The following is a 14,373-nucleotide window of genomic DNA, read 5'->3' as shown; positions in this document are numbered from 1 at the left end:
TTTTATTCAAAGCAAATTTAAAACCTAATAGATATTTTTCTTTAAGAATGGAAATTTTTAAATAGTTTTATAATTAGTTTTGATGTTGCTTATCTTACCTTCAAATAAAAGATTTTTATATTAAGTTAAAGATTTCTGATAGCCATGTCCATTCTAATCTTTTTTAGGTAGCTACTAGATTTCATAATCAAAAGCCAACACCACTTTCCTAAAATTTAGAAGAAACAATCCTTATGCCAATGTAGTAGACAATCGCTCCAAATGGTAGGTCTTGATTTCCGGTTGTGTGAAAGAAGTGTTTTGTTTTCTTCAGAGGAGGGAAAGAGTCTTAATTTTTTAGGTTTGTTTTTGCTTCTAAGACATGTCTAAAATAGGTACCTAAAGTTTTATTTTATAAGCCTCGTGATGACTTGACCTGTGCAGTCCAATTGTTAGATGATATTTTCATACTGAAAAAACTGGCCATTTGGTAACTACACTGGATTTAAACCAAGAATCTCAGCATTATCATCCTAGGTCCTTCCAATGAAGAAAAGACAAGACTCTGGCTTATTTAACTAACAAATAAGGGAGCCAAAATACACGGAAGTTGGGAGGGAGCGAGGGAGCGAGGGAGGGAGGGAGGGAGGGTGTGGGTCACAGGAATATTACATTAAAATAAAGACTTTACATAATTTTCTCCCACATCTAAAAGTGTTGAAATTCTGATTGGAGATTAGAAGGTAATTAGCAACTCAATTATTTAAAAACAAATTTAAAAATGCACAAAACAAATGATGCAAAAAAAAAAACCCCTTTTTAATCTAAAAACTCATTTCCCAGGGCTAAATAATAGCCAAGCCCTACCAATTTTTATCAGTTTATTTGACTAACAGAGCTATTCAGCATTTTCTTCAAAGTAAGATAATATATATAATAGATTTTGATAAACCTTTCTAAATTAGGACATGATACTGCAGGCAATTCAAGGACAGAAAAATAGCCATAACTTTTCTTTGGTGTAACCAAAAGGATATCCAAAAGTTAGCAAATGTTGACATTTCAAGTGATAGGAAATTGCCAAATGGAAGTTTAAACTCTGGTAAAAAAAAAAAAAACAAAAAACTGTTGTAAAAGGAAAAGCTCCACCCACAGTTCGGTAGTGCAAGTTTTCAAATTTAATTCTGCAAAATAATTTTATTTATTAGTCAGGAAACCAATTCCAGCAGTGTATCACCTACCCCTCTCCCCCTCTCCTCTCTCTCCCTGTCTGTATGTCCGCAGGTCACTTCCGTTCTCAAAGAAGGCCTCAGCTGCTACTCAAGAAGAAAATGCATTTAAAAATTCCCCACGCTTCTAAAAATCAGGCTAAAAGTTGTGTGTATGTGGCTGCACAGCAGCAGGCACCAAGTTACAGCGTTGCCACTTTGACGTGTGTCATGTTTACAAAAAAGGAAACAAAGCCTATTCCCCCCCAGAAAAAAAGTACCTGAACCAATTAGTCACTTAGCCCTTTCCCAGCTTCTCTGCGCTCATCGGGACAGCCCACCCCGCAGCACACATGTGCATACATCCACGCGTTCTGTGCATCAAGAACCAGCAAATCTACCGCCTCTTTCGTAGAAGCAACGTCTTCTCCCTTCTCATGGAACTCACAAGTTTCCATAAACAAAATGCTTTGAAAGCGGTTACCACCTAGTCCAGAAGACTCCCAGCTTACTCTACCGAGCCTAACTCTGGCTTGCTTTCTCCTATTTCTGTACGTGCTGTTTGTGTGTGTGTGTATTTTTTAAAAATCAAAAGTGTTCAAAATGCACACACACCCTCATACACCCTTGACACACCCCCAGTATTTAGGAAAAAAAAAAATCTTCCCCAGGAAGCACTTTCAGAAGTTTAAGCTTCTACTTGCTTTTAAGCCACAGGGCAAGTGCCAAGTGAGTCCTAAATAACCCTCCGCTCACACTGCAGGGCTGGCGACGCTGGGGCCACGGCACACACAGCGAGTGGGACCCCCGTGCAAGCCAGGCAAGGGCACCTAGCAGGCTTCCTAGAGCGATGCATCGCTCCTCTCTCCCCCATCACCCGGGAGAGTCACGTTCTTGTCCCTAACTCTCCTCCCTCGGAGAACCTCCGCGCTGCTCTGACGGCTCCCTGTCCTCTGCACTGGCTGTCCCATCTGCGGGGCCGGGGGCCTGTGGCCGCAGGGAGGCGCCAGGCGCCTCGGCGCAGAGCGGACTGCCCTCGTCCATCTCATCCCCCGCCAGTCCGTCCAGCGGACATCCCTTGGCAGCGCCCAGCGCCCCGCGCGCTCTGCTGTCTGCAGGCTCCGTGGCTTCGCCTTCGCCCTCCGAGATGACCGTCATGGGGCTGCTCTGGATCCGGTTCCGCATGCTGTACCTGCTGCTGGCTGCAGACGGCGGAGTCCGACTGCGGCCGTACCTGGGGCCGGAGAAGGACAGACTCCGAGGCATCAACCCTTCGTTCTTGGCCCACTCTTCCTGGGCCCTTCTGTTCTTGCTTGGGGAGCAGCTTGACGGGCTCTCGGGGGTGTCTGGCGAAGGCTCCGACCTCGATCTCTGGAATCGAGGGTCTGTGTTCTTGAGCATCTCCGCCGCCGACATGCGGGCGCTGGTGTCCGAACGACTCCCCTTTTTGAGCAGCAGAGCTTTGAAGTTGTCACTGCTGGTGCTGCTCTTTCGGACACTCCTCTGAATCGATCCCACTTGCTTTGGAGAGGCCAGGCTCGGGGCAGTGCCGGTGGGTGTCACTGGCGGGGAGGGAGAATGGTTTCGGGAGTGATCATCATCTGAATCTTTACGGCCAAGGACCTTCCTTTTGGATCTGAGATTTAGTAACATTAAGATAAAGGTTAATTCCCAGTAGGCCACGACCATCCTACTTCCCTTCCTTATCACCTCCTCAGGTCACCATTGGCTGAATACTTACTTTAAAAGACTTACTTTATGTGTGTGTTCTCTATGATCCATACAATAAAAAGCACAAGTAAAAAAAAAAAAAAACACCTCATTTTAACTATGGAAAATTTAAAACACCCATGCAAAAAAAGACAGTACATTCTTTGACTACATGAACCCATAACTCATCGAGGATAATCATTAACTATGCCATCCTTCTTCTATATCCACCCTCACTGGATTATTTTGAAACAAATCTTAAACATCATATTAACTTACTTCAGATAAGACCATTTCCAAAGTTTTAAATAATTGCTAGTTTTCATCTAACTCTCCTAGAGGGACAATCCTGAGTGAATTTCACTTGCTGACCATCCTTCTTTCTACTCTTCGTGTTTGGTGCTAGTCCTTGAACAGGCCTAACAGACAAGCCACGCCCAGAATATCCCGTGTTCTAAGATATTCCCCAGCCCAGGTCCCAGAACAACACTACAACTTTATATTCTCAGTCATTCTAGAGTTTGACATAAAATCAGTCTACCTCAGCTTTTATAGGATCCTGTGCCAACTTCTAGAAGTTCAGTTTTCCAGAAAACAAGAGTGAACCTTCGGGGCTGGATCCGTTTTAGGATCAAGGTCAGAGAGCCTTGCACTGACCAAGAAATGAGGGACGGGAGTGGCGAGGGGAAGTGGAGAGGCAGATCAGGGGAAGTAAATGTTTCCTGCAGGTACTTCTTGTCCTCAGTCTCTAAGGACCTCACTGTTCAGTGTGTTTTCTACTGCTAGAGACATGGAGATGGCACAGCTGATGAGCCAACTGGTCCCCTGCCGGTCTCTTCATGACAGTAACTCAGTGTGTGTGTGTGTGTGCCTCTCAGCTAAGCGCAGGTGGATTTGCTTTAAGAAAAGTCGACATGGTTAATGAATTAAAAATGTGGGTATGTCTCTTTTCCTGCTATAAAATTCTAGAATATGCAGCAAGGAAAGGTTGAGAGTATGGTATCTGTACGTGCAGATGAAGAGCTGAAACCGAGTGCTACCCACTTCTAGCTGTGTAGCCTGGGATAAGTTGCCATCCCTGCCACACCTCAGTTTCCACACTTTTTATAAAACGGGAGTGTGATGATACCAACCTCGCAGGCGTGTGACGACTAAATGAGCTAAAGAACCTCTGGCGTTACATAGGTCCCACTGCTAAAGTGTCCTTGTTCTGTCACCTTGGGCAAGTAAAATTTCTGATCGTGTTTCCTATCTGAAAAAGGGGAGTAACAGTGTACAGGCCATAGTTTGTCAATAAAGATAAATGCAGTAACAGCCATAAAGTATCAGGCATATAGCAGGTGCTTAAGAAAACTTTGAATGTCATATAGGGAAGAGAATTATTCTTTCTTGCCACCAGGGCAGGCTTTGGTTTTTACATAGCCCAGACAGCAAGGCAGAGGGGAGGATGGGTCTGTGTTGGCTGCCCTGGGCCTGGTGCTCCCAGGGTCATCTCCACAATTCTGGCCAAACACAAGCCACCAAAGCAGAGGGCAGAAAGTGGTAAGGACCCAATACAGAGTCTGAAGGGTGGCCAGAGCTGCTGGGGTTCCAGCCCTTTGGGACTACAGAATGTGGCCTATGATACTTTGGTTCCATGGTCCTGCTTGGTGGTCAGTAAGAGCAGTGCCCTAGTATAAGTAATGACCAACTGACAAAATCACAGAATAACAGCATCTCCAAATTGTACAGCTGGAAAAGACTTTAGAAAATGGTCTAGTCCAACCACTTTGGGTTTCAGAGACGGTAACTGAAGACTGAGGAGTGAAGTCACACAACTTGTTGGTATGACAATTAGGACTTGATGAGGTATCTTTCCACATACGGCACGTGGCCTAACCCCTTATACTGGTCATTCCCCAAAAGCAGCTGTGTTCATCTCATTCCTTTAGGTATTGGCTTGCGGTGTGATTTTTTGTTTAGTTTTTAAATGGTGAGGGTGTGCTGAGATCCACAAAACAAGCCAAAACTAAACTTGATTAAAGCTTTAATCAAGTTAAAGTTCAATGGCCTTTAACTATAGATTTAGAATTAAGAAAGAAGATGGGATTTTATTGTTGTTTCCGAAGAGCAGATGGCCCCTAAAATGAGAATTAAATCTAAACATACCAATTCTTTGCATATATACACACACACACATATACATATCTATATATGTATTTTTAAAGAAGATGGCTATAAAAAGTACTTAAATAGTTAATACTGGCTTAAAAACTAATTACTTCAATAAATATAAAAACTTCACACCTCAACTGGTGTTCTACATTTTCCATCTGGCTTTAAATCCAAAGTGAATTAATTTGCATTATAAAATTTGAAAGCTGTGTTTCAACTTAGATATTCTTTATTTTAAATTATGAGCTTAAGCGCTAAAGGATATAAAAACAAAGCCTTAAAAAAACGCAGACATGAGATGGAGCTTTACTATGTCTGCTAATATATTCTCAACGCTACAGCAGAAATTGGCACGTGTCCTTGCTTTCTCTTTGCAATCCACTCCTGAGGCCTACTTGGCCTTACTTCTCTCATGCATGCACAGAATAATACAAACTGACCAATTTCTACGTCTGCAGTAGGAAAAACCACAAGTTTTTCAGTGCCTTAACAAGGCTGCCAAAACAAAATACAGAGTAGACCTCTGGCATATTTTTAGGAAAGGGATGCAGTAATTTGGCCCCACAAGAGTCGGGTTTTCTCACTGGAACCAAGAATGTAATACAAAAAGCAACCAGGCAACGCAAATCTTCTCTAAGGATTGCTATTATAAATATGTATATGCCTGTATATTTAGCAACCCAATGCATTCCATATTAAATGAAATACTTTGAGTCTTGGAAGGATCTCCTAACAGTTAGATTCCAAATGGTTTTATTTAATTCAGAAAATATTTATTGAGTGCTTATTATGTGTCTAGTATGGTTAAAGTTAGAAACATCTGTGTAAACTTCTAGAAATGCCACTAAAGTTGGTTTCAAAGGATGCATATTTTGCATTGCCCTGTTTTGAGAAATAATTGGATAACTAGCTACCTTATTATTTCTAATGAGATCAAAGAAACCAGTCAGTGCCAAAGGGGGCTGTCTTTTTCTGATGCCAGTAGATGGCACTAATGGTATACAGTAACAAATGAATTTAATTCCTTTTGCTCCTGCTTAAAAAAAGATGTACTCTTTTATAGAAACATTTAAGCAGTGAAAGAAATTGTACTATAAAATCCTGGATTTTGTGAAAAGTGAAAAAAAAAAAAGACTAAAACAGCCTTAGGAAAGGAGTCCTGTAGAGCTGGTCTGTGCATCCCAACTCCACAGAACACAGCATTCTTCGTTCTGCGCTGGACCAGGCTGCTGTAACCCAAGTCTTGTTAATACTCTAACGACTGACACATTGTATTCCCTGCCAGCAAAAGCAGTGCCTAGGTATCATGTTTATGTTATAAAAATCAGTGGGACAAGGTAAAACAGAAACTGGAGTCAGAGGAAATAAAACTATAGAAACCCACTAAAAAAAAAAAATCAATAATAAAGTTAATGAGCCATGACTGAGAGACAGAAGAACCTTTAAGAAACAAAAAGAAATTGAGAAGCCATTTGGGGAGAAGGAATTATAAAGTAGATTAAAGTAAGAAGAAGGCATTTTGGATACCTGTGAATAGCTGCAAAAAGGTCTTCTGTGGTCCTGGGTCTACTGGGGGTCATCACCTCATCACTCTCGTCTTCCCTGGGGAAGTCACAGGCCTCTGAGGACGCGGCCGTGTCGGTCTGCGGCACCCCGGCTATAGAGAAGCAAGCCAGCAGGCACAGAAGATGCACAGTGACTAGAATTTCAGTCCTCAGCCAAGCTTCCAAACACGCTGCTTCCCTGCCATTCCTGACAATGTGAGGACCACAGGGAGACGCGGTGGGGTCCGTAGTTTGATAGTTTACAAAGATGGGGGAAATGACGCCAGCCCCACAGCCAGAGCTCATTCTTCCCTGTTAAAGTATAGAACTCCCGCTGAATCTCTCTCCAATTTTGTTGCAGCATTTCTTTGCAGCTCTTCAGAAGGGAGATTACTCACTGCTATTTAACACCCAGCCTGCCACAGATCATCCCCATCCCCCAATTTTCTGCCATTCCTTTAGGTCTAGATTTTTTAAAAAAATTCGTAAACATACAAAGTTGGTAACTTACTCTGTGCAGTAGTACAGGAAGCCCACATAATGCTGGCTTTAATGTAAATCTAATCGGATCTACCCGAGTTCCACGTGGAAGCACTGGACAGCCCCACCTGGCTCAGCTGCATAGGGTCACAGGGCACAGGAGAGAGAAGCCAGACTCACCCCCTTCATCCTGTCGAGACAGGCAGCTCTCCACGTTGTCACCACCATCCGTGCTGTTCTCGGGTGGCTCTTCCTGCTGGGCGGCAAGCGAGGCATCAGGCTGTACCATGGGGGCATTGGCTTCCACTCTGCCGGGGGACACGGATCCTGCAGCTCCTCCCTCACCAACCAAGCTGCTGGGGTGCGTCGCATGAAAGCCAGCTCGGGCTGCAGAACTCTCTGTCGTCTCTTTGCAGTGTGCAGAGCCCTCCTCTCCCCTCGTGGGGCTGGGCACGGCTCGGAGGGCTTCGCTCACGTTCTCTGCGGGCTCCGCTGCAAAATCTCTCTGCGGAGGTGGCACCACCAGGAACAGTTTGGGCTTCTTGGAAATGGGGGGTGGTGGCTTCCTGCTGGGTGAGGAGTCGGGGAGCGGGCCGGTCCTGGGGCCGGGCCGAGCCTCTGCCTCCCCGGCGCTCGGCGGGCCGCCGTGCTCGGCTGCACTGCCATGGTCACCCTGACTCGAGCTCTTGGCAGGCGTCAGGAGCGAGCTTGTCACGGAGACAGGCTGGCTTTCACTCTCCATTTCATGTGTGCTATTTCGGGATTTCAGGAAGGCAGATGGCTTTAAGTGGTACTGTGGAGCAACTGGAGTTCGTTTTTCCTGAGCTGTTGGTTCAGACGGCAGTGCCGCCCCGGCGCCCGAGTTCTTCCTCACCGGCCTCAGCTGCACCATCTGCAGCGCCTCCGTGGTTATGAGGGGCATGGGGGGTCTGCTGCTCTCCTCCTTGGCGGAAGGCGGCCTGAAGGCCTCCCGGGAGGAGTCAGGCTGGCTGGAGTTGGGGAAAGAAGGCCTGGGGTCCCTCATGAGTTTGGGGTCGAGAGGCGGGGCAGGCGGGGGCTCCAAGGAGGGTGGGAAAGGCGGAGGTGATGGCAAGGGCGCAGAAGAATCTGGAAGAAGGGGGCTCAGTGCAGTGGGGGCAGGAGGAAGGCACCCGTCAGGAGGGGAGCAGAAGAGAGCGAGAGCTTCTGGTGGCGGAGGGGGGAACACGGGAGAGGCAGGCAGCGCAGAGCCCTCGGGACAGTCGGCCAAAGGCGGGGGAGGCAGGAGCAGGGGCGCGGGCGGAGGCGGGGGGTGCCCCAGGGGACAGGCCGAGGCTGCGTCCAGCTTCTTCATAGTGCCGCCGCCTTCCGTCGAGGTGTTAGAGGACAGAGAAGTGGACGACGAGGAAACGGACACTGAGGATATCAGAGAGGACTTCCTTTCTGGTACCTTGGGCTTGGGCTTCCCCTTCCCGTTTGCTGGTGGCACGCATTTTAAAAACACAGGCACGGGGGTGAGTGCTGTGGGTGTATTCGACTGGCTGGAATACCCACTGGATGGAGAAGTGACTCTGTGTGACTTCTCCGGCGATGTGATCTTTGGTTTGACGGAACCGCCGGGCGCTTGGGGCAAGGCGGCCCTGGGCCCTTCCTGGGCGTGGCGGACCGGCCCGTTTCCAGCGGGCGCCCCACTGCTGGCCGAGCGTGCCGCTCCTGGGGTGCCCGGGTCTTCCTGCAGGCCCGTGTAGTCGATGTAGTAGCCCCACGGGTCTGCATACTCCGACTTGACGCTGCTGGTGTCGCTCTGCGACGGCGTGACCCCGCACAGGGAGTAGACGTTGGGGGCGGTGGCGGACGTCATGCTGCTGCCGGCGCTGACCGTGCTCTGGCTCCGAGAGCGGGGCAGCCAGGGCTCCTCCAGGTCACTGCAGGGGCTCTGGGAGGGCGAGCTGCCGCCCTTGCCCGGCAGGCTCAGCTGCAGCGAGTGCTGGAGCGAGGCGATCAGGCTCTCGTTGAGCACCTGCCCGTTAGACTGGCCGTTCTTCTTGGGAAGCCTACGGAGGGAGTCTGTCCTGGAGGGTGGCAGGGGAGGCTTCTTTGCTTTCTTCAGAGAGATGTTTCTCGAAAGGGATTTATCATGGCAATTTGACCGGTCCCCTTGGTTTTTCTGAGCTCTTCCATCAAACACATTGACCACACTGTGCCTGGGGTGTCCAAAGCCATCGCTGCTATTGCACAGATTCCCAGATCCACGTCCAGAGTCGGTGTGCATGGACGTGCAGCAGCCATCATGGTCCTCGGAATACAGCGACCCTGCATCCTCTTTGTTGGACGTTTGGTCCAAACTGCAGCTGCTCATGTTACTTGCCGGAGTGGAGTACCCAGGAGTTGCCACATGTGGCTTCAGTGGGGATGCCCGCCCATTACCTGAGGCTTGGTATTCCCAGGGCTCCGAGCTGCTCTGCCCTCCACCCCCTGAATAACTAGACTCGCTCTTGCCATCCACATCCTGTGGGTGGGCTGGGAAGCGCAGGCTGTTTCTACAGTGATATGGCACAGCTTGGGACCCATTCTCCCTATTTGCTGGGGCATTTAGACAGACCGTGGAATCACAGAGGGACAACAGTGTGGCTGCACTGGGCGAATGGGTGTCTAAGGCTTGAGAAAGAATGGCGGGGTGACCCTCATTCCAGTAATAGCTGGGAGGCTGATGGTCATCTTTCACAGCATGCCTGGGGATGAGGTGGTCTCTGGATTTTATTTTTGCATATGAGGATGAGCTGGCAATTTTACTGTCCAAAAGCCCTGCATTCTGAGCAGGGTGAATAACAATGACCTCTGAAGAGGAAGACAGTGTAGCATTTGGGATGATGCTGGTGGAATACGTCGCATGAGGAGAAACCACACACGCTGGGCTTGTTATATTTTCACTCTCCAAGTGCCTCAGCTCCTGGGATTTGGGCCTCAAAAGTTTTCCAGTCCTTGAGGCACCTCCTAAATGTCCTAAGTGTTCATCTACTTGTGGGTTACTCCCCTCGTAGGGGAAACTGCCATCCATGTCTCCTGCAGGGCCCAGGGCACCCAGCCTCGGCTCAAGGGACTGAATGTTCGCCCTTGCTCCAGAACGTGGCAGACTGTGGAAACCGGCATCGCTGTTGAGGCGAGAAGGGAACACGATACCCGCAGAATCGCTCAGCACGGACATGTTGCCAGAGGAGCCCGAGAAGTGGCTCATTTGGGCAGCAATGCCTTGCCCCTTCTGTGCCCTGATTCTTCTCATTGATGGTGGCACGATTTTTACGTCCTCAGTCTGACAGCTGGAGTCCCTGGTTTCTGAGCGCTGCCCAGCAGACCGATAGCTATCAAGCCTTCCTAGTGTAGAGTAGTGGTCTGGGGTGAACACAGAATGACCACCACCATCATCTTGACCAGTGACAGATGCTGGAGATAAAACAGAAAGAGGCTTGTTATCTGCAAATAAAAATCCATAATTTATCACTTGTTCCCTCACCCCCCTGACTATTGTAATTTTTTAAAAAAATCTTTTCTATTTAATTTAGTTTCTCTTCTCCTATAGGTACCAAAGTGCATTTAAATAGTTACTGATAGCCCTAAAATAAAAATCCTTATTATGAATTTCATGTACTTCTCTTAATTTGTACTTCAAATCTCCCCATAGCTTGAGTGCTGCATATGGAATTGTCAGGTAATCCCTTAGAGATCAAGGCCGCTGAGTGCTCTATGGATTATTTGGTTTTCAAATAAGCACCTTTCAGTAAAATCTTCAAGGTAGCCTTTCTCCTACCAGGTAACCGCACAGAGCATCTATCAGGCAATGAAGCATCTTTCCCAAAGACAGATTAATGTAGTAGCTGAACAACAGGGTCACAGGGAGACCGTGAACGAGGGATACTGGTATAAAACAGTATTAATTACATTAATTCTTTATGTCACAAGGAAATCCTAAGAAAAAGAAAATTGATTTACAGGCCCATCTGTGTTTCAAACATTTCATTATCCATCTTAAGCCATTATCATCTGTCTGTTGGTGACATTCAAAACTCAACAGCAATCTGTTGTGTTCTGATGAGGGAAAACCAGCAGGAACTGATCCAGTGAACATTTCCTCAAATGAGGGTTATTCATTTGTTGGAGCTTTACAACCAAACAGAGAGTAGTACGTTAAAGAAAGAAAGTCGAGGATGAGCAGAGAGGGATGAGGGAAAACCTTACTTGTAGATAAAGAGATTTCAAGCTACCCAGGAAAGAACAGAGCTTTAAAAGAAAAAAGAAAAAATCACGAAGCCAAGAACTTACCCAAGTGTACTGAGAAAAAATAAGTCAATCCTTAGGACAACTCAGATCTTTAAAAATAGTAGTAAAACCACAGTTCTTGCTATGTTGTCTTCATCCAACAAGGACCTGAAAGTACCTCAAGGCTGGGCTTTGCTGAGCAATGCCAGTCCAGCACGAACACCTGGATGTGACAATGGTATGATGGGATTCCTGACTTCCCTCCACCCCCATGTAACTTAACCATTGCACAGATTGGATATGTAAAGCCTTTTGCTCATCTGGATAGCAAAGGATATGACTAAAATGGCAGCAGTGTGCTTGTATCAACCTCAAAGAAGATGTCACTCTGCAAGGAGGGCTCCCGAGCAGAAAGCCTTTTCCTTCACTGTAATGATGGAGAGACATTTTTATACTTGTGTCTTTAGTGAAGAGGATCTATTTCCTGTCTTTACCCCCTGCCAAGTAAGCACTCACTGAACGCAGACACAGAGGAGGCTGTCTCTTAGAAAGAGGAGAAGTAAGCAAAAGGGCAGAAACAGAAGAAAAATCCACTCTGAGGAAAGAAAAACAAGGTGCAAGTTTTTGCCACTTGGCAATTAAGAAGATGGGAGGTTGAACTGTATTGGTGTATCAGTTTATACTAGTTTTACTCCAAACATTCAAAATACTTCATTCAACAACAGGTTTTAATATCTTTTTCTTTCAAAATTTTAGTAGTGTTTGTATGGGGTTAGTGGTAGATATTTAACTATCTTTAAATGCCATGAACAAAATCCTGATACTTTTGGGTAATAATTTTGAATGTGAAACCATTCTACTTTTCGGAAATAGAAATGTAGCTAATTCTTCACCATCTACAGCTGAGTATAATGTTCTTATTAAAATAACAATGTTTCCTAAAGACTTTAAAGATATATGAGAAACTAATATATAATTTATCATAAGGACCACTAAAATTCTATTCCCAAAACAGACCTTCCAATATTTTCACAGTATAAAAAGTCTCATAATATTATAGGACACAGATGAATGCTACACAGGCATACCTTGTTTTATTGCACTTCACTTTATTGTACTTCGCAGATAATTTTTTTTTTTTTTTTTACAAACTGATGGTTTGTGGCAACTCTGTGTGGGACAAGTCTATCGGCAACAATTCTCCAGCAGCACATGCTCACTTCATGTCTCTATGTCACATTTTAGTAATTCTTGCAACATTTTAAACTTTTTCATTACATCTGTTATGTGATCAGTGATCTTTTTTTTTTGTGAGACAGAGTCTCGCTCTGTTGCCGTGGCTAGAGTGCAGTGGCGTCACCATACATCACTGCAACCTCAAACTCCTGGGCTTAAGCGATCCTCCTGCCTCAGCCTCCCGCGTAGCTGGGAAGACAGGTGCACACCACCATGCCCGGATAACTTTTCTATTTTTTGTAGAGACGGAGTCTCACTCTTGCTCAGGCTGTTCTCGCTCCTGAGCTCAAACAATCCTCCTGCCTAAGCCTCCCAGAGTGCTAGGATTACAGGTGTGAGCCACCGTGCCCAGCCAGTGATCTTTGAGGTTGCTATTGTAATTGTTTTGGTGTGCCACGAACCACATTCACGTAAGACAGCAAACTTAATGGATAAATGTTGTGTGTTCTGACTGTTCCCCCTACCAGCTGTTCCCCCAACTCTCTCCCTCTCCTCAGGCTTCCCTATTCCCTGAGACACAACAATAATAAAATTAGGTCAGTTAATAACCTTATAGTGGCCTCTAAGTGTTCAAGTGAAAGGAAGAGTCACATGTCTCTGACTTTAAATCAAAAGCTAGAAATGATTAAGCTTAGTGAAGAAGGCATGTCAAAAGCCAATACCAGCTGAAAGCTAGGCCTCTTGCACCAAACAGTTAGCCAAGTTGTGAATGTAAAGGAAAAGTTCTTAGAGGAAATTAAAAGTGCTACACTAGAGAACACATGAATGATAAGAAAGCAAACAGCCTTATTGCTGATATGGAGAAAGGTGTAGTGATCTGGATAGAAGATATAACCAGCCTAATCTAGAGCAAGGCTGTAACTCTTTTCAATTCTACTAAGTCTGAGAGAGGTGAGGAAGCTGCAGAAGGAAAGCTGGAAGCTAACAGCGGTTAGTTCATGAGGTTTGAGGAAAGAAGCCTTCTCCAGAACACAAAAGTACAAGATGAAGCAGCAAGATATCCAGAAGATCTAGCTTCAATAATTGATGAAGGTGGCTACACTGAACAACAGATTTTCAATGTAGATGAAACATCCTTCTATTAGAAGAAGATGGCATCCAGGGCTTTCATAGCTAGAGAGGAGAAGCCAATACTTCAAAGCTTCAAAGGACAGACTGACATTTTTGTAAGGGGCTAATGCAGCTAGTGACTTTAAGTTGAAGCCAATGCTCATTTACTATTTTCAAAATCCTAGGGCTCTTAAGAATTATGCTAATTCTACTCTGCCCATGCTCTACAAAGAGAACAACAAAGCCTAGATATTTACAGCATGATGTACTGAATATTTTAAACCCACTCTTGAGACTTACTGCTTAGAAAAAAAAGATTTCTTTCATTGACAAATGCACTCAGTCACCTAAGAGCTCTGATGGAGATGTACAAAGAGATTAATGCTGTTTTCATGCCCACTAACACAACATCCATTCTGCAGCCTTGGATCAAGGAATAATTTTGATTTTCAAGTCTGATTACTTAAGAAATACATTTTGAAAGGCCTTAGCTGCCATAGATAGTGGTTCCTCTGATGAATCTGAGCAAAGTAAATTGAAAACCTTCTGGAAAGGATTAATCATTCTGGATACCATTAAGAACATTTGTGATTCATGGGAGGAGGTCAAAATATCAACATTAACAGGAGTTTGGAAGAAGTTGATTCCAACCTTCATGGATGACTTTGAGCAATTCGAGACTTCAGTGGAGAAAGTAACTGCAGATGTGGTAGAAAGAGCAAGAGAACTAGAATTAGATGTGGAGCCTCAGATGTGACTGAATTACTGCAATCTCATGA

The 14,373-nt window shown here is 45.6% G+C and overlaps 1 protein-coding gene across 2 annotated transcripts in view; it reads right to left on the bottom strand.

Annotated features, from left to right (window-relative positions):
* Window positions 1-679: 679 nt before the first annotated feature.
* NHSL1 (NHS-like 1) overlaps window positions 680-14,373 on the bottom strand; it is a 132,574-nt gene continuing 118,880 nt past the window's right edge. For both annotated transcript variants that reach the window (XM_012650493.1, XM_012650492.1), the window contains 3 exons: window positions 7,256-10,495; window positions 6,579-6,708; window positions 680-2,823 (listed from right to left, as the gene is read on the bottom strand). In XM_012650493.1, the coding sequence (XP_012505947.1) occupies window positions 2,088-2,823; window positions 6,579-6,708; window positions 7,256-10,495 (4,106 nt within the window). In that variant the 3' untranslated portion in view covers window positions 680-2,087. The remainder of the gene's footprint in view (window positions 2,824-6,578; window positions 6,709-7,255; window positions 10,496-14,373) is intronic.

Source organism: Propithecus coquereli, unplaced genomic scaffold (genome assembly GCF_000956105.1).
Source record: "Propithecus coquereli isolate 6110/MARCELLA unplaced genomic scaffold, Pcoq_1.0 Scaffold329, whole genome shotgun sequence".
Taxonomy (NCBI): Eukaryota; Metazoa; Chordata; class Mammalia; order Primates; family Indriidae; genus Propithecus; species Propithecus coquereli.
Note: the sequence above shows the minus strand (reverse complement) of the source record. Positions and strands in the feature narration are given on the sequence as shown.